The following is a 20,176-nucleotide window of genomic DNA, read 5'->3' on the forward strand; positions in this document are numbered from 1 at the left end:
AAAGATATGTTCTATCCTGACTTATTGAATAGCAGCATCATAACTTTTTATTTCAAATTTATTTTCGGCGTTGTTTAGATTTTTAATTTTTCCAGATCGTGTATCGCGCTTTGTGTCGCTAGGAAAAACAACGAGTGCAGTATCGACGCATATCATGTCATATATTTCCTACTATGTATCGAGCTATATTACGAACATAATCTCTTTCTACCGCTCGAAAGCACACGCGTATAGACATCCAGTATTTTAGCAACGCTTATCTCGAACGTAATTTTTGTGTCCATTGCGATGCATTTCTATCTCAAATAGAAAACAATTTTTTTTTATTTCCAAACATATTTATAAATAAAAATCAAAAATTTTTATTGAAATATGTAATGTTACTTTGACTTTGAGTTTTGTATCACAAAAAAAAATTTTTAGAAGCAATTAACGTTTAAGTATTTCACATTAATCAACACATCGTTATCGTTTAATTATAAAATAACGTACATTTTATATCAAATGTTTATCAATGTGAGTGAGAGAAAGAGAGATAGATATTCATCTAAAAAAAATTTTATATATAATATTTTATATATATATATATATATATATATATTTATATTTATATATTATTTGAAATAATTTTAAGTATTGTGTTTTTCTATATCGATAGTAATAGCCTTCTTGAAACTTTTACCCCCTTAAAAAAATAATAGTAAATTTTTTATTATATTAAATATAATTAGATATCTTTCTCGTCATATATATATTATAAAACTAATCATACGATTCACTCAATATGTTTATATATAATTATCGTAATATTATTTTATTTCACGAGCGTTTTTCATTATCAAAATGAAATGTCGCGTAATCAATAAATTCGGCATCGTAATCGATGAAACCTCATTCCTACAAAATTCCGTGCATATTCGAATGCCTTAGTCGAGAAACTACACGCACCAATTAATTCATTTAGTCTTAGCATATAATCATCGTTGAATTGTTATGCACATCAACAATTTATTCTTAAAAATTTGTCAATCGAAAAAATATTTTTTTTTTACAAAAAGTATTACAAATAGATATGTTAAATTATCTCGCATTTTAAAACATGAAACAGCCAATAAATTTAATTTGTTTAATATATACTAATGGATAATTCTTTGATATTGTTTTATCTCATATAATCACAATCAATCATACTTTTAAGAAATAACATACATATTATAGAGAATAATTTTGAAAAAATAATCAGTCAATTGCAAAAAAATGCATTCATTTATTATATTAGATATAAAATGTTATTAAGATTTTTGCACAATTAATCAAAATTCGCGCAACTTGAGACAATCAAAACTAATATCATACATATCTTTTGTGTTATTTAAAATACTGTTATGCTATCTCTCTTCGATCGTTATGAAAGTATTTCTCTCAAAAAGAAAGAGTTTCACACATAATAAAAGCGCTCGATCAAATCAATCTTTTTGGCAAGATATTGCAATAACACGAAGATACAACACGGAGTTTTCTTTTTCCTAACCATCTTGTCGAGAATATTAAACTCTCGGTCGCAAAATTTCTAAAGATATTATTGCTAAACTTTATCACGAGCGCGATATCTCGATACGAAAATCTATTTTCACTAGATCCGAATAACAGAGATTCACCCTCTTCACGCCGCCATATAATCGGCCTTCCCCCGCGCACATTGGTCCACATTAACGGAATTATTCTCACGTTCACACGGACATCTTTCCTATCGCGCACACAGTACACCGGTACGAAACGAGAATCTGCGCTAATTTTCATTCACTTTCTTCAATTCGACCGCCTTCGATACTTGATCTCAGCACTCGATCTTGGCTTCTTCGCGACGCTTCTTATGTCACGGCGGCCTTATCGCGCGCGAATTAATTTCTTGACGGTACCCTGACCTGAGCAGCAGCAGCAGCAGCGGAGCCGGCGCCGAGGGGGCCACCACCGTGGAACGCGCGTTTTCGTGTGGATGTAGAAGGACTGACGGTGGCAGCGACGGCGGCGGCTGCTCGGCACTACTCGCACCGCTCGGGGTGAGCGAGTACGACGCACCCCGTTCCCTGGGATATGTATTGGCGGGTAGGAAAGCTCCACCTATCGCGCGACCGAATGGGAGGGCCACAGGAAGACCCGGAGCTTGCGCCCTCCGGCTCGTCCGTGCACCAAGCACAACCCCTTCCTTGGCTTTTTCCCAACTTTCGAGCTTGCGGTGCACCCTCTCCCCCTCTTGTCCTACCCTCGTCTCGCCATCGCTCGCCGTCGTCATTACCATCGCCGCTACCATTCTGCGAGCTTTTGCCCCTGGTCCCCTCTTCTCCCCCTTTCCCCGAACCCTCCTGTCCCCGTTGCCATTTCGCTTCTCATTCTACCCTCTCTAACCCTCGCTGGCCGACGGGACTCCTACCCTAATACGATACAGAACGCCAACCGGCGAAATTTGGACTAGCAGCAACGGACCGCAAGCACGGAGAGTCGACGAGTTTCCTTCACCCGGTGAACGCAAAGGTGGGGAGAAGGGGCGAACCCTTGCGGATACGCGCTTACAGCTTGCGTCTTCTTACGTTACCTCCGACCGAGCGCCCTTCTTCTTGTCCCGCTATTCTTTTTTTTGCATTCGCTGTACGCGGGCGAGTGCACCTTTTTACTGAAGGGCTCGGTTGGATTGATGCGAGCGCGTATGCACAGAGAGCCCTGCTTGCCTAAGTAGACGTCCTTCCGTTTTCTTTGCTTGCAGTTTCTTGCATGCGGCACCGAAACGCGAAACCGAGAGAGTTAGCATAACAGCACAGAGTTTCTGAGATGTGTGCAACGTGTCCTCGGAAGCTCAGCGCGATATCTCTTCCCGTTACTTTATCTTCTAGTTTTCTATATATGACTTTCTGTATCTACTTGATTCTGTGTGTCGAGCTCTTTTCTCGAGCTTACTGAATAGCTAACATATCTCGTGGATAAAGAAACGAAAAAATATTTATCCATGCAGAAACATCAACTCTTTCTTTTCACGATATTATAATAAAATGCAATTTTTTTTCCACTGTTCGTTTATCTGCAACTAATGCATACATACGCGCGCGGTAGTCAATAGTAATCATTTATTCTCCTAAATAAGTCGTCTCTATTTTATTTTATAAACTTGTTGCTCTATTAAAGATTATAGTTTGATTCAATCGATCGTTCATTCTGTAGCAATTAATAAAAATTATAGATTTTGTGAAATGTATTCAAATTTGATTGGAATTCATTCTGTAACATAATTCGGATTCTAATAATTAAATTCATGTTTAATAAAAAGAGAGATTTGGAAAGATATATACACACTATATACTATATATACTATATACACGAAAAATTTTTAAAGAAAATGCTCTCTTCTAATCGCACGATGCAGTTTGTAAAAATGGAGATGTACTCGAACCCCTCTCGACGAAAATATGCGTGTAAAGTACTAGCATGTCGAGCGGCCAGTGACAGCTTTTTCGATCGTTTGTATTTATGCGCTTTTTAAGCGCGTTTCGGTCGCTATACGGACGGATGAAATTATTGCTTTCGACGGGTTCAAATAATACTCGTGGATATTGTGTTCAAAGGCTCACAGAAAGCATTTGTGCCCGGCATCGATGTCACGTTGCTGTGATTTATGCGTATAAATGTCGACGTCTAAAAGACAAATCGTAGATACGAAAAGAAAGATATTCGCGAAGAAAGACTTTCGCGCGCGAAAATAAATGTGAGTTTGTCGCTCTCGTTGTGTGACGTGTATAAAAGGCGCTGTGAATAGCGATAAATGATTTTTCGATTGCTCTCTCTTCACGTGCGCGATCGCTCTCGAACGGATGCTGAACGTTGCAATCGCGATATCGGCATCACAAAAAATGTTTTGGAAAGATAACTCGCCAAGGATCGTTCAACTATTGCGGATAAACTCACTGCTGGATGCGACAAAACTGCCATAGTTATAAACTATATACAAGTATTGGAATTATATATTCGAAGACACGCATTTTTTTCAATAATTGAGAAGTATAAAAGACTGCAATTTTTTCTTGCAATAAAATACATTTACGTAAGAGAATATCCTTTCAATACTCTCTTACGCAATATTATTATATTAAGCCTATTAAGGAATGTATCGTTTAAAATGTAAAAACTAGTAAAAAAATAACATTTTTAATTCAACTTTATAATATAAAAATATAAATATAGGTATCTCCATAAAATTTATAAATGCAAAAGCTATCGTTTTATTCAAAATATTTAAAAATAAAGAATGTGAGTTTAACTTTCATATCATCTAATCTTTAGATAAAAATATCGCATTACTTTGCAATATATTTATTAGTTAATATAATGTGTCAACTTCACATAATATCATTATATTTTATTTTATTTTTATAAGTCAAATAAATCAGATAAATTTAGTTAAATTAAGTTAAATAATATACTGGAATGAAATGGAGAAACTTCAAAGACGATTATTCTCTTAAAGATGGCAAAACTAAATGAAAAGATCTGACACTCAATATCATAAAGCATAATATCAAAAATGGGCCTCTTTATATAGTAAAGGAGCAACATCGAGAAAATTTAATGACAACGATAGCATCTGGATATCTGTCAAACTTTCTGCATCCGCGTTAAACAATTGCATTGGCAGGTTTGGCAATGTTATATAGATATCGTATCAACCAATCGTCATTGTACGATTTAATTAAACATTTCATTACGATTCAAATGACAGGTAAGCGATAGATAGACAGATGCAATCACGAGAATATATTCGCGTATACAGCGTCTGTGCAATCACAGAAGAATACGCGTTTAATCAAGTATTTAATTACGAGAAAATGAAATTGTGTAGGAACGATATTTAATTATATTATCTTTTAAGAAAATCTCACACATTAAACTTCTGTCGTCCATAAATGATCGGCGTTCAGTATCGCGTTCAAGAATTTTTTTTCTCAATGCAATAGTTATACAAAATATATAAATATATCTTGGTTCTATCATTTTATAAATGTATTTAATAAAAGTGTGCAGGATTATTATATAAATATAATTTAAGAAGAACTAACGACGTCATTTTTCACGATACGATTATTCATGGACGGAGCTCGGCAAAATATTCTCTATATCAATAAATTTGACAATAATTTCAGGGATGATGCAGGAAGATATCTCTCACGTGAACTCGATCGGGGAATAACGCTCTTTCGAAGCACGATCTATCGAGAAAAGCGTCAGGCCTGTCTTTCTTAAAAATGTCTCATTTTTCACATTTACTTCTTAGCGACAGCGAAATGGCATCGAATCGTGAATTCGGCGAACTGCGCGCTCGCATTACGCGAGCAGACTGAAAATATGACGGTATTTCAATGAGAAATGAACTTCTTGCTCCGTAATGCTTTGAGTATATATTCTCGTTTCGCTGCTTCGCCTCGCCGATTCGTTGATACGAGAACGTTTTGAAGATTCTCTCTCGTTTTTTCCTCCCCCTGTTTTCCTCGCGCTCTCTTTTTTCCCCTTTCTTTCCCTTTTTCTCTTTCATTCCACCGGTCAATTCGTTACGTGAATTTCTACTTCATGTAGCTATATAGTAGGTTATTTTTGAACTTGCACTCAGAGTAACCACCGGTCCAGGCCGGTGATATCGAATCTCTACATGCAATTTCCCTTACCAATACTACGCGCGAGATATATCGTATATGCAGAGTATTTGGTAATAATCGCCCCACCCATCGTGTGCAAGTAGAGTGGGTTAAACCGAGTAGGAAAGGCCTCTACGTTTCGCGATCTTTGCAATAATTAATGAGAAATTAATTAAAAAAGATTAAGCCACGTGAGCACAAGTGCGGCGAGAAGAGGCAGCCCAATATTATATGTAATTGCTAGGCGTGCAACGAAACAAAAATTGGAATTAATAATCAAGTTTAATTATGTATTGCACCTAGCATCGTGTAACAGTGGAATATCTCTTCTCATCCTACGCTTATTTTCGCGTGGAGATTGGCTGATCTTTTTTAATTAATATCTCCTTAATTATTGCAAAGATCGCAAAACAGATGTACTCGATTTAATTTGCTCTACCTGCACACGACAGATGCCGCGATTATTATCGAATATCCTTGTATATACGCAGAATATTAAATTATTATACAAATATGTATTACATTATACACACATACAAGTATTTTAAAATATAGAGATTAATTATTTATTAGATATTATTTACAATTTTTTTATAACACATGTATCATGTATCATGAAACTTATATTCTTATTTTTATTAACTCGATCCTGCGAGTCGATCATTTCATTTAAAATTTTAAACGATCGAATCACAGGATCGAATAAATAAAATAAGAATGAATACATTAATCGTCTAATAAATAATTAATTTCTATGCTTTAAAAATACTTGTGTAATTTAATATTATATATATGCTTGCATTACGCTGCAAATGCGCGTTGCAAGTTGCTGATGCACTTTTTGTGTATTCACCAATTTGATCTTTAAAAATTTGATAAAAAAATTATATAATAACTTATCTTGCGAATTTTTATAAAATATTAATTTAATGTCTGTATTATAAAAAGGGTACTATTTATTACAATATACTATCTTAATAAATCAATGAACAAATTTTATCGAAACGAAAAAATATATTAATTATTAAAAGATAACATAATTTATCTCTTATGTTTTTTCCATTCGAATTTTTTCTCAACTTACAGTAAAAAAAATTGTCGATATCAATTTTAATAATAGGAAAATTTTATCCGGAGACAATTTCATACGTAAAATATTTAAGTATTATTTTCGCTCGTTTTTAGCAACCAGGACAAACGAGATTCGTAACAGAATCGCACCGCTATACGAGGTATATCGTTAATAAATATTCCCGCAAATTTTCGCGCGAATTATAGAATCACATTAAGTCATATCGGGTTTCTTCGAAGCTCGAGAGCTTTGAAGGTCCACCCTGTCTCTCGCGCCATCGGCATGCTTCACGCACGGACGCGCGTATACATCGATAAATCCGCGGTGCCTTTTCTACGCGGATCGTGCATTATTTGCAGTTTCGTAAATTCATTTCCGCGACGAGAGGAAATGGTATCGTCATTTCGCTCAGAGTCGCTATTGGTTTTATGCCAAAAAAAAATATAATAATATATCTACTCTCTCCCGCAAATCCGCGTTTCCGCATCTCTCCCGCGTTCCTTTCCTCCCTCTCAACAATAAGCACCAAGCTCGTTCGTGCGACAAGCGCCGAGAATACGGGGCTGAATTTCAAATTAGTCGGTCCCGCTACGATTCCTTCGCTGAGCACACCGATCTATGTGTATCGCGTGCATAGATTGCGCCGGAGAAACCCTGCTACTGATTTCAACCCTCAACCGATATACGACCTTCTTAGGGAGCGTTCCCCAACATCCTACCCTTCGTGTTTTATCAAATGTGTTAACCGTGAAATGAGGTAACAGAACTGAATATTTCTCTCTCGAGTATTATTAACGCTTTCAACCCTGATTCGGAGAACATCATTTCTTTTAATGCAGAGATCTAGTATACTTACAAGATTTAAATCCAATTGATTAATTTAAATATCAAATCCAATGTGCATGTTGATTTAAATAGAATTAAACTGTTTTATTTTTGTTTTTTTCATACCTTGTATCTTTGAGAAAATTATATATAAATTATAAAATAAAGTAAAAAATAAAATAAACAATTTTTTTTTAATTAGTACTGTCGATATAATATTAAATAGTATTCTACGATTTTCATAGTCATCATATATTTTCGTTACATTAAAACTCTCCGAAAGCGAAACGATCGAGAGCCAATTAAAAAGATAGAAAAAGATATTTTATCAAAGAAGGAAAAGAGCATCTGATCTTTGTCTCCCTCTCTCTCTCTCTCTCTCTCTCTAAGAAAGATAAAAATAACAGATGCATGTTGCAGATCATAGGTCAACACAAGAGAGAAAATGAAATGCAGATGCGGCAGGACACAATTAAAAAAGCTTGAACCGTGCGGCTTTGTACTAAATTCAGTCTGCACACGCGAACTTCGTGGAGCGAGCTTTTCGAAAAATTCCTCTCGGGCTTTTTGTCTTATTTATCCCTCGGAAGCGAGATCTTTTCCTCTCAGCCGTCTTTTGTATCATACTATAGCAGTACTATTTCAATTTTGCTTTCTGTTGCTTTTTTGCAACGCATGATGACAAATCTAGGATAACGCTTTGCAAAGAAAATGAGATGCTTTTTATACGCGCGACGAATATTTCTCTCGAATTTTCTCGGCTTATGTACGCGATACATTGCGAGCAACGACCTCAAATCAACGCCACGAGAGACATTTGAATCGTTTACGTTTGAAAATCCTAGACATTTATCATCTAGGATTTAAGGAGAATAATATTTAATATTATCGTAGGTGTGTATTTATCATATGTAAGTTAGAAATTATCTAATAAGAGATTAGATATAGTATTTCAATATCAAATCGATTTTTTCTTAATAAGAATATTACAATCTTTTAACGATTGAAATAAGTTTCAGATTCAAATCTTCAAATGCGAATAAATAAAATCTCGATCTCATCTATCTTTAAATAAATTTTACATTAACAAAGTCTCTGAGTCTGGCAATTTCAGTTAACACAATATCTAATATTGAAGACGATATAAAAAAATATATCAACTTTCCTCACTAAAAAGACATTAATTTACAATAATATTTAAAAAATCATTAAAAAAGTTAATAATACATGATATAAATTTTGTTAATATAATAATTCACATCAAATATATGAGAATTTCACTAAGAAGCACAGTAGGTATAGAAATTATTATATTATGAATATCTGTGAGAAGTTACGCGATAAAAGTAGAATCAATACAACGTCCCCCTTCTTGCTGTTGTGCTCCGGGCTATCGCTATTGAACTGTCAATTTTCAGCAACATGTTATTACGAGACGAGACAAGACAATCGTATAAAGCGCGATATTTAATTTAAAATTTGATGCGTAAAAAACGCCACGCGATATTTATATGTTGCGTTAATCACAAATCTAAGAGATTCTCGCAACGATGAAAATCAAAATGCTTTCAAATAATTATTTTCGCGTTCCTGTTTCGCAAGTTTTGCCCCCTTCCTCTAATATTTTACAGAGATGCGCGCGGCATTGTGTCAGAAGTTTAATATCTTCCTACGGGAGATCTTTTGAGCTAACCGTTGTGGCACGTGACCATTAGATTTATACAATAGACTTTGACTATGGATGACGTAACAACTGAACAGTTCACATCGAGCAAAAAGCAGACAAAATTTAAGAATTTAATATATGACTTGAAAGAAATTTCATCAATTTATATTTAAATTTTATTACTTATTAAAATAGATGTGCTTGAAGACTATTAATAATGAAGTTGTATATTATGTGGATATTATTAGAGAAAATTAATATTAGCATGAGAAACTTGGCACACATATGTTGTTATAAAGTTCTTATTAAATTAATAGTACATGCTTTCTAAAATTAAAGTCGTATTATGATGGTCGATGGTATTGAAGAAAATCAACAATTAATTTTATTTATTTTTGATTATAAATAATAAATTAATATTTTTGCTTTATTCAATATTTTACCTGAAAATTCCGCACTAATTTAAATATGGGAACATAGAAATTCTCTCTCTTTCTCTATCTCTCATAAAACTGCTCTGAGCTCTAATTAAATACTCCGTTATAGCTGATTAACATAGCTGATCTCGTTATGAGAACACGACAATTTATGAACACTATATTTATATGCACGTATTAATGCACAGACAAACGAGTATATAGTATACTATATGTATAGTCGCGTAAGCTGTATTAAAAAGGGATAAAATAATTAAGGGGTAAAAGACAATGAACGTCCTGATCAAAATTCAAAGCAGACACCATTGTACTTTTCGTTTTTATATTCGGATCCTTTTCTTCAACTTTGCCATAAATGAACGCAGTTCCCCCGTCATTAAGGCATCATGAACGAATGTGATTTCTCGATATCGATAACAATTATTTCGGAATCAGAACTCTTCTCGAGATTCGTAGACAATTATCGCATAAGACGTAAAAAATTGCATATACATATAAGTAATTTTTTTATATAAGCACTTTTTATATATAAGTAATTGCAAGCAAATCTTCGAACTAAGAAAATTATTTCAAAAAAGCTTTTATTCAAATTCATAAAAATATCTTTATAGCCTAATTAATTTAATGCGATTGAAAAGATTGAGTTCACATTATAATTTTCGGATAAAATTATAAGAAGAATATATTTCCTCAGCCTGTTCATTAGAAATTAAAGGCAAAATCGATGCACAAAAGTGCTTCCAATAATATTTTTTGTCTAAAGCAATCTTTGCAAATATTAATTACAGTGCCAATGTTTAATTATCTGTATTTAGTGCAATTCTTCTTAGAATTGCGCAGATTTATCTGAGAAAACAACTTCGAGAATACTTCAGGATAATTACTTTGCCCTAGAGCGAAAGCTAAAGCTAACAAGGTTCGTAAGTAGAGGTAACAGAGCGACGATGTCTCTAAGGATTCGGAACGGTTTACGGAAATCGAAACTTACCCGATACGTTACCAATAGCATAGTGATCAAAACATTATGGGAAACTTAGAAACAAATTTCAATTACTCATATTATCAAAACTAAAAAATATTAAAAAAATAAATATATAAAAAATAATTATTTTATTTATTTTCTCTTATTTTAAAATATGTATTTATCTTTTAAGACAATAATTTTTTTTTTTTTTTCTAATTAATAGATATTTTCTCAACATTGTGTTAGAAGAAATAGTCTCATGTTTTAGAATGAATTTTCCTTTCCAAATATAAACATTTGTAGTTGAATTAGAATTGATCTGCAAGTTATAAATCGAATGATAGGAGTGTTCGATCGAATTAATGCTACAGCATAAATATATCTTTGTTTATGTTTGAATACGCGTACAAATAAACATGTTGAGATCGCGCACGTGTCGATTATATTACACGCGTGAAAAGAGTGTTATTTACAACCGATCTCTATACATCTATTATTGAAATATCATAAAAATAAAAAAAAAGTAAAAAGATAATCGATCTCTATTATTCATAAAAATTTGGAATCGCGAAGAAAGAAAATCCAAGTCGCTACTTAGGCGGTCGTGAATACGTATATCATGGCATTTAAAGCATTCTGCAGTCGCTCGCGAAGGTGCCAACTAATTAATTATGATTATAATTCGCGAGGCGCGAGCGGGCTCATTGATGCAGCCCCCTGTGTTACATAACCAGGTGCAAGGCAGGAGGTTGGAGATGAGATCGTAAGTTTATTGATTCGGTTTTCTCCGCGGTGGAGAGAGTTTTTTCCTCCCTCCTCTCTTCCTCCGTCCACCCTTCCCTTTCCTGCCTCTCCCGGTCCTTATTCTACCCGTTACTTTTTGTTGCGCGACTCTTCTCCCTCTTTCACCCCCGCAACGTTAGAAGTAGGACGCAACTTTCGAGAGCTCACACCTCGCATCTTCGTTGATTTCAAATGATACAGAATTAGTCATTACATTGACTATGCACGTTCCGTTCTACTGCGACAAATATGTATTTCGATGATGTTTATATAAAATAGAACTAGAATAAGAATATTGAAAAAAATAAAATAGAATATACAAATACTAAATGTTATATATCGAGGTAAATTAATATTAATTTATTAACTCAATTTTGTGTGTTTCCCGTCCACACACGCATTGTAGAAAAATATATCGTAAAGTCGAGCAAAGCAAGATGCTTCTATATTTTAATTCACTTGTTTCTATTCTTTACACATATTTGCAAAATAAACAACGTTAAATGGGGAATATAGCAATATTATTTTTGTTATTTTATCATTAATATATTGCTTGCTTTTCCTTTATCATAATTTTCTTTTATTAGAATACAGATATTTCAAAAGTTTGAAATATATTTATGTTCAGAAAACTAAATACGTAACGATTAGGCACAAATTTAGAGCATGTTCCGCGAGTACTTAAAATAAATTTTATAAAAAACGACTAATGAGAGATCTTAAATATTTTATTGTCGGATAATATTCAGGCAGAGCGAATTATAATAGCTCTATTATTACGCCGATCAAAAACGTTATATAACTTAAGTCTTCTCCGTATAACAATCTGACATAAAAGAGACTCTCCGCGTTCGCTATGTAGACGTTATATGATACCTTTCTTCCATTCATCGTGGCAGTCTATTCTGCTTTGCCGAACTAGTTATTAAATTCTTCGTTTCACTTACAATACAGTTTTATTAACCGTTTTCCACCCCTACCGTTTTCCACCCCTTCCGCCCTTTCTCTCTTACCGCGGTTTCAACGACAGAGGCATCGCATAAGTTCGATCTCGCGCATCAATTTCCATTAACTCAATACACACCATACCGTCATAGACTGTACTTTTTTCTTTCATTTTCCAACGATTCAATAATATCTCGCTAATTGATGTAGCTGAATATCATTGACATCATAAGCAATATACATAAAATGTCCAATAAAATTGAGCAATTGTAAAATATATACATGAATATAATTTGACACGAAAATAGTATATTAAGTATTCTATTTTATAATACAAAATTGCACAATTTTTTATTGTACAAAAAACATTTCGCTTCAAGTTTCAATATAGATTTTAAAAAATTCATGTTTTCCTATATTCTTCTTTCTGTTCTTTAAAGATATCAAGTGAAACATTCTATAATACATTTCATTACATTTAAAAACAACAAACGAGAACGAGAACGAGGAATTAAATGATTGATTGAAACTCCATCGTTCACAAGTGCTATAATATCTTTTTAAAGGAGACATGTACGTAACAACGGTCAGGAACAATAAATGGTTTCGGGAAGCCGCCGTTGAATGATGAAGCAAAGAGAACACAACATCGATAAAGGGAGCAGGAAAAATGATAGGAGAGCGAAGAGAGCGGATCTGCGGATGTTACGATGTAAGGAGTAACACGATATTCCCAATCCGGCGCGGAAGCTTTAGAAACGAGATAAAGAAGGGCTCGCGAGTGCAATAAATCCCCGGGTTTCCTTCCTTCCTTCCCCTACCCTCTCTCCCAATCGTTTCATCTGCAATCTCGTCGTGAACCCGAAATAAACTGATGTCGATGCTGCTGATCGAAATGAATTTACTGTTTACCCGCTTGTGCGATACGATTCAAGAATACAGCTATGAAATATAGTTCGAGAGACGCGGTTTAGAAATCATTTCCCCCCTTTCCTCCCTCTTCCCACATCACCTCTTTCACCCCCTGTCGACTATATCGATACTGAAATGCGACAACGGCTACGGAATACGAACGAACTAAAATGAACGTGTCGAGAATTAATCTCCTAGCCAGGCTTTAAAAAGAGAGAATTGTCTTCCGCTTTTTTTTCCGTTCCGTAATAAACTGCCTCGATGTTCTCGAAACATCATTGCTATGTCATGATAGATATTACGTTCGTTGTATGTCGCGTGTAAGAAAAATTAATTAATAATTTCTAATGATCTGTGAATCGAAATCGAATCATTATGTATCTGATTTTTTCTTTCTGTGTAAAGTTAAAAGTTATAACACATGGCCTGTAAAGATATCTCTACTGTTAAAATTTAGAAAATAAATGACAACAAAATTGCACGATTTTCGAAAAGTTTCGTATCCAAAATCATCAAAGAAATCGTTTCTAAAAAAATCTTTCGTATCTCGAAAGGTAGACGGGGAGAGAAGGAGGGGTTGCATAAACTCCCTTTTCACACGTGCGACTCTATCATCCTCCGCGTAATCCTGCGTGTTACGAAACTTTCGGGCGGCATGTGATATAGAGAAAGACTGACATTTAATGTTAACTATCGTTGACCGCTGTTCCGTTTACGCATCCCGAATGCACAATTGTGGGACATTGTCAGTGGTCATTATATACATTATACTCTCTCCGCAGACTTACACTGCCCGTTCTCATGTCGGTTCAGATCGGACCCTTCGCTCATTGCCAACTTCGTAATTCAACAATCAACAAGTTAGAATTATATTGCACGAGGGAACGGATCGGATGAGCATACTTCCTGTGATTACCAATCATGCGATATATTACATTATAGAATCATAGTACTCAATTGAGCCGGATGAGAAGACCGAAAGGTATATAATATTAAACAAAAATTGAAAGATTACATGATGATTAATAGTTTCTCTCATTTCCCTAAATAAAAAAAAATAAAGTCTAAAATTAGGGAATCCGTCATTATAATTAAAGTCGGAACATCTCTAATCAAATAATTCGAAAATTATCGTTCAAGAATAAGTTAATAAGTTCAAGTCAAAGTTAATAAGAAGGAAGACAAGGAGAAAAAATTTAATAAAATAGTATAATATAATTACATTTTACTTTTTCCAAGCAATCTCTATATTTATATCTCATAGATACCAAAATGCTTATGAAAACCAGATAAAACGAATACGAAAATTTTGGTTTTCTCTAAAACTGTACCAAGAATCTCGTTTCAATTATTATTGCAAGAAAATTTACGTAGAGAGCATAGTTAGACGATAATTCGTAATTCGTTCGCGAAATTGCTCGTCCCAGCTTCCGACCGGTTATATGCGCGAACGATCTCGCGCGACGAGAAGAAAAGGAAGAGAAAGAACGTCGCCTCCCCCTCCGTTTACGTAACCGGCCCTCTTTGGCAGTCTGCGGAAGACGCGCGACCTAAAATTGCATTTGAATAAAGCAATTTGTGCACGTGCCGTAATCGAATTCGGTCCTCTCGCTAGTTTTCGCTACGCGAAAAGCACCGATAAATCAACCAGTTGCGCGGCGCATCGACCTCAACACGCCCCTACGATGTACCCATATGGCTTAATTTCGTTCGTAGAGCGTGTGTGGTACTTGGTGACACCGAGAAAAAAGCGTTTCGCGCCTACGAACGGAAAAACTGACATTCGCAATGTTGCGGCCCGCCAATATTCGCTCAATTGCCAATAACAGCGATTTCCGCGATATATTACATTAAAGCCGAAATACCTTACGATTTACGCGAGCCTGAGGAAGCCGAATTTGATTTTGCTATCATCTCGCAGAGAGAACGCTTTAAAAAAAATTTCTTGCTGCAAGATAATTTTTGTCTATATTATTTTTTCTATTATTTTTTCTATTATTCTATTAATATTATTATTTTAATTCTAACTTGATAAACGTCGTGATAAGATATATATCATTGTAAAAGGATGTTTATAAGGATAAGATCTATTATATAAAAATATCAAAAATATCGTTAAGTAAACAGTATCTCTTATTAATCAAAGTAACTAAAATAAAGATTGAATCTGTTTTAAAGCCAAAAAAGAATTAATTTATTTTTAACTTACATTAGAAATGGATGTGTGCGAAATACTGTGTCAACTTTAAAATGCGAGCTCTTAAAACTTAAATGATTTTTTAATGTATAAAGGCAAAATAACGTTTCTCTCGTCTCGATCTTTAATACACACTTGTTTGCTTGCTTCTTTATATTTCAGATATAAACACTTTCTCTGTGAATTTCAAGGTATACGACGCACAGTAAGTCCTAATGTAAATGTCTAAATGTAAAGCGTGTTTAAGCGCGCAGCTTAGGACGCGCATGTAACAGTTTAAAGCGCGCGATCATATATACGGAGTAGCATCCATCGCCGATGCGCAGGTTAAAGGGGTAATCGTTATAAATCGTTCTCATTGTCAGAATGTCCCCAAACGCGATTCACGGGAATTGATGGATCTTTATGTCCAACTAATAAAAATAAACGTCGGTCCGTTTCTCGCGCGTTGATAATTATTACCGTGCTTTCTTTCGCACGTCGACGGTGCTTTTTTAATAATTCTTAGAATAAAGATTCTTATCGTACATTTTTTCTTTCAATCATATAAAATAGAAAAGATATCATGTATATGTATAATATTAATATAATATTGAATTTTTTTAAATAATACTATTGTAAGATTATGAATCGTAGTATAAATCGCAGCGTTAAAATAAATATATTCACCACGAGAACAGATAAGACGACAAGAATCACTAAAAGTGGATTTATCACAGATTCTCTTCTAAGATAATGATATTATCGGATTCTTATTTCAAAGCCATCGAAAGAAAGTTTAAGACGCGATTTACGAACATTATTTTATACCCGATAAAACTTTGATCTTCGCGAATGGAAACATACTTTATATTTTTAGTATATTCAGAGTCATTCTATAATTCTATGCGAATTAAACGCAGACGATTTATAATCAAAATTAATATATGTATCCCCCCCGTTTTATAATCATAAATGCATATGTAACGATATATTATATCGTTTCGCACGTAAACAACACGTAAAATTATCACCTAAACATCACAACACGGAATAGAATGAGGCGAGAAAGAGACTATTTCTCTCCTATTTTTTTTCGCACAAAAATCATCGATAAACGCCTCGCGGAAACGAATATATTCCCGATGGAAGCAGGAAACGTAAAGTAGACAGTCCAAGGCAGGTGAGACAGCTACGCTAAGAAACATCGAACAGCCAAGAACCAGAAGCAATTGTTGCAGTCGCGTGTGGAAGTACATGTCTGCATATATTTATATGTATATATGTGTGTGAATGTATATGTGTGTGTGTATTGCGTAGGATGCGGCGCGTGTACGCGAGTTGTGTACGTATCACCCGGGGTCCAAAAACGAAGTGTGTCGAAACATCTATTCAGCCGAACACATCTAGAAGGTAACCAGCTCCGCTGTGATCGCGAGACGTCGTCCCCTCGGTACGGTCCAATTTCCAATGTCGACATCGCGCGAAAGTGGCCCTTCACGCGTCTCTCTCCGCGCGCAGACTATCGAAAAAAAAAAAGGAACACGCAGGTGACGACGCTCTCGATCTATCCGAATAAAACACCAGAGGAAAACTGAGAGAAAATAAAGAGAGATAGAGAGATAGATAGATAGATAGATAGATAGAGAGAGAGAGAGAGAGAGAGAGAGAGAGAGAGAGAGAGAGAGAGAGAGAGAGAGAGAGAGAGAGAGAGAGAGAGAGAAGGGGGTGGGAAAAGAGAAAGAAAAATAGAATAACAAAAAAATAGAAAAAAAGACAGAAAGAGAGAGAGAGAGAGAGAGAGTGACAGCCATCTCACCGCCCGCCACAGCTCAAAGCACTCACTAAACGTCACGGGAGAGCGCGGACAAAAAGGACTGGCGATGATTGTTGTTGTTGTTGGTCAGTGTCGGTCAATTGTTGTCTACGTCAGCGAGTGTTCTATAGGCGCCTTGGGACGTACTTTCGATAACCTACAAAGAGCACTGGCTCCTCTTTCCCCCGTGTACGGTCGCCCGGACCGACGTACGCCGTGGTGCCACCTGACAGACTCCGGGAAATTCGAGGAAACGGCATTTCCTTCGGCCCATGCGCGAGAACTTTAATCGAATTTCGGCGAGTTGCAGCGCCGACAAACGGCGGGGGGCGGCCTCGCTTCGTTGCGCGTGATCGACTCTGCCACGGGCGGAATTTGAAATTTGCCGCGCGTCCCTATTTCCGGTATCCTCACGTCCGAGACGTTCCCTCGACATTAAAAAATCTACGCGATAATCGGGATCCGGGGTCCCGTTCGAGCCTTTCTGCGTATTCCCGCCATTTTCGTCTCTCTCTTCCCCCCTCCCCCCACCTCTTATCACAATAATTTCATAGACTAAAATAGATGTAATTTCGGAGTTTTTTCGGCTATAAATGCGCTTTTCCATCTTGGATTTACATCAGACATGTAATTATGGTATCGAGATACATTATTATCGCATAAATTCTCCATTATTTGCGACTAAAAGGTCTGCATATCGGAGATTTGTCTTTTCGTTGTCGGTTATCGCAAAGCGGCGAATAACCACGACATACTTTCGCAAGATAAACTGGCTAATATTCAGAAGATTATCATGTATGGCGTTAAAATTTTCATCTTAAAGTAAAGATACGATTGTTAGCATGCTCGACTTACTTAATGCGACTGCAACCTCGAAATCTCGCACTGCCCGATGCACACTTTTCACTTACATAAATACTTGAACATCCGACTCGTAAAATGGCGCGGGACTGTATGTTGAAGCACGGTTCTTGCTCACATAATACGTGAAGTTAGTCGCCAAAAAAGACATCGATAGCGCTACCCAACGACGTGTTTTGGAACTACTTTCTCAATTTTTATCCGCGGAGTAAAGAACGATTTACCGACGCAGAGAGAGAGATTCTCTGTAATAAATGTCACGTGACAATATGGTTATAGGTTATGTTGTCAATATCAATATATTGGTAATACATCGTAATGGCAGCTCCGGTGAAAAAGCGTGAAATTGAGCGAAAATTACACGACGATGATGAGGATCATGTCTCATCAAGTAGTGAGGACGAAGAATCTGACGTCGCGGACGAACAAGTAAGAAATAATCGTTTATATTGCACGACATATCGCGACACCGAGTGAGCTAACCTCACTTTCGAACACGCGGTCACATTTTGCTAAAGGTTTATTTGATCAGTATTCAGTTTATTTGAGCCTAATTTGCCCGGTTTACGCGACATGAAAATAATAAATGCACAGAATAATGCATGAACGTCTTAGATTGAATAGAGTGAATAATCGTCATTTAGCCGATAGGACGAAAAATTATATCACTCTGATTTAATAATATATATATGTATTATGTATTATAATGTTCTTAATTAAGCACAGACAAAAGGTCTTGGTATAGATATTGGATTTTTTTTCACAAATCTTGAAAAGTGTATTTTCGATAATATATATGCTCTTTTTGCATAAAAAATTTTGTGCAAAATTAGCTCTATATATAATATCTATATCTATAATATAAAATATTTCAAATATAATTTTTAAGCATTATACTTGCAAACAATATAATCGATAAATGTAATCAATTTTAGGGAATGGAGCTTCAATTGGATTTTGAGGGTCGTAATCCACAAGATCCAGATTATCATGGAATCAAAACATTATTGAAGCAACTTTTTCTCAAAGCTCGTATTGACTTAGGTGGACTCACAGATTTGATAATATCTCAGAATTATGTAGGATCTGTTGTTAAACAGTCCGAAGAAATAGATGAAATCGATGATGAAGATGATAGTGATATTAATGATGTATTTGGTATTACAACTGTCATTAATGTTTCTGACAGACAGGTACGCGTAAATTAATAATGATATACGATTGTATCGTCATACTTAGATCTCTGTTTATGAATTATTTTTAACGACAATTGATCTTTTCCAGAATATTGTATGTATACAACAGCTTAGAGATTTATTGAAGCAAATAGCAGATGAGCATGCAACAGATGCAGCTAATGCTATGATAAAGAATGTATTGGAGAATGATGCAGCACAATTGGGTTTACTTATTAACGAGAGATTTGTCAATATTCCAGCTAAGATTTCAGTACCACTCCTCGAAAACTTAATTTCCGAAGTGAAACGTGCCAATAGTAAAAATATGCCATTTAATTTCTCCTATTACATACTTATATGTAAACTATACAAGTCAGAAGATAAAAAAACCAACAAAAAATCAAAGATCAAGAATAGAAAAACCAACAATGAACCATCCATATTATGGAGTAATCCAGAAGAAGAAATTTTTGCAGAAAATGCAACTATTAGTTTCGAATTCTCTGTTGAAGAAGAAGCAGATAGTGGTTTATCTGGAACATGGACTGAATCGGATGATGAAATGATACCTTATAGACGAGTTCTTCTTTTCGAAGCTTCTAAATTACAATCCATATTTGATAAAATACAGAATCAATTTTCTTAACTGATTCCATAAACTATTGATTATATTATTAATGTATTAATATATAATAGCTTATATTATTATAAGTATTAATATCGATGAAATGGCTGAGCCTACTGCAAAACTTTCTATTTGCAATATAAATAGAAGCTATGCTTTTCAGTGAAAGTTTCTTTGATATCTACTTATGACAAAGTGTAATTGAAATAGTATGTGCACTAATTTTTTTAAAATATATCTT

General features: G+C 35.0%; 2 protein-coding genes across 9 annotated transcripts in view; one reads left to right on the forward strand and one right to left on the reverse strand.

The window, feature by feature from the left end:
• The window catches only part of LOC145942429 (protein Skeletor, isoforms B/C), a 68,936-nt gene extending 50,702 nt beyond the window's left edge, over positions 1 to 18,234 (reverse strand). Inside the window, exon 1 of one of the 8 annotated variants that reach the window (XM_083049135.1) lies at positions 18,127 to 18,234. The gene's annotated coding sequence lies outside the window, so the exon portion shown is untranslated. The other 7 variants (XM_083049144.1, XM_083049141.1, XM_083049142.1 and 4 more) reach the window with 7 other exon arrangements.
• Positions 18,235 to 18,441: 207 nt separating this feature from the next.
• LOC145942571 (protein BCCIP homolog) lies at positions 18,442 to 20,146 on the forward strand. Its single transcript, XM_083049438.1, has 3 exons — positions 18,442 to 18,561; positions 19,068 to 19,325; positions 19,417 to 20,146. The coding sequence occupies exons 1-3, from the start codon at positions 18,451 to 18,453 to the stop codon at positions 19,954 to 19,956; spliced, it is 909 nt and encodes a 302-aa protein (XP_082905564.1). The 5' UTR covers positions 18,442 to 18,450; the 3' UTR covers positions 19,957 to 20,146.
• The last annotated feature ends 30 nt before the right edge of the window (positions 20,147 to 20,176 follow it).

This window comes from Prenolepis imparis, unplaced genomic scaffold, assembly GCF_030444845.1.
Source record: "Prenolepis imparis isolate NDT839.2.m4 unplaced genomic scaffold, iyPreImpa1.0 SCAF_11, whole genome shotgun sequence".
In the NCBI taxonomy this organism is placed as follows: domain Eukaryota; kingdom Metazoa; phylum Arthropoda; class Insecta; order Hymenoptera; family Formicidae; genus Prenolepis; species Prenolepis imparis.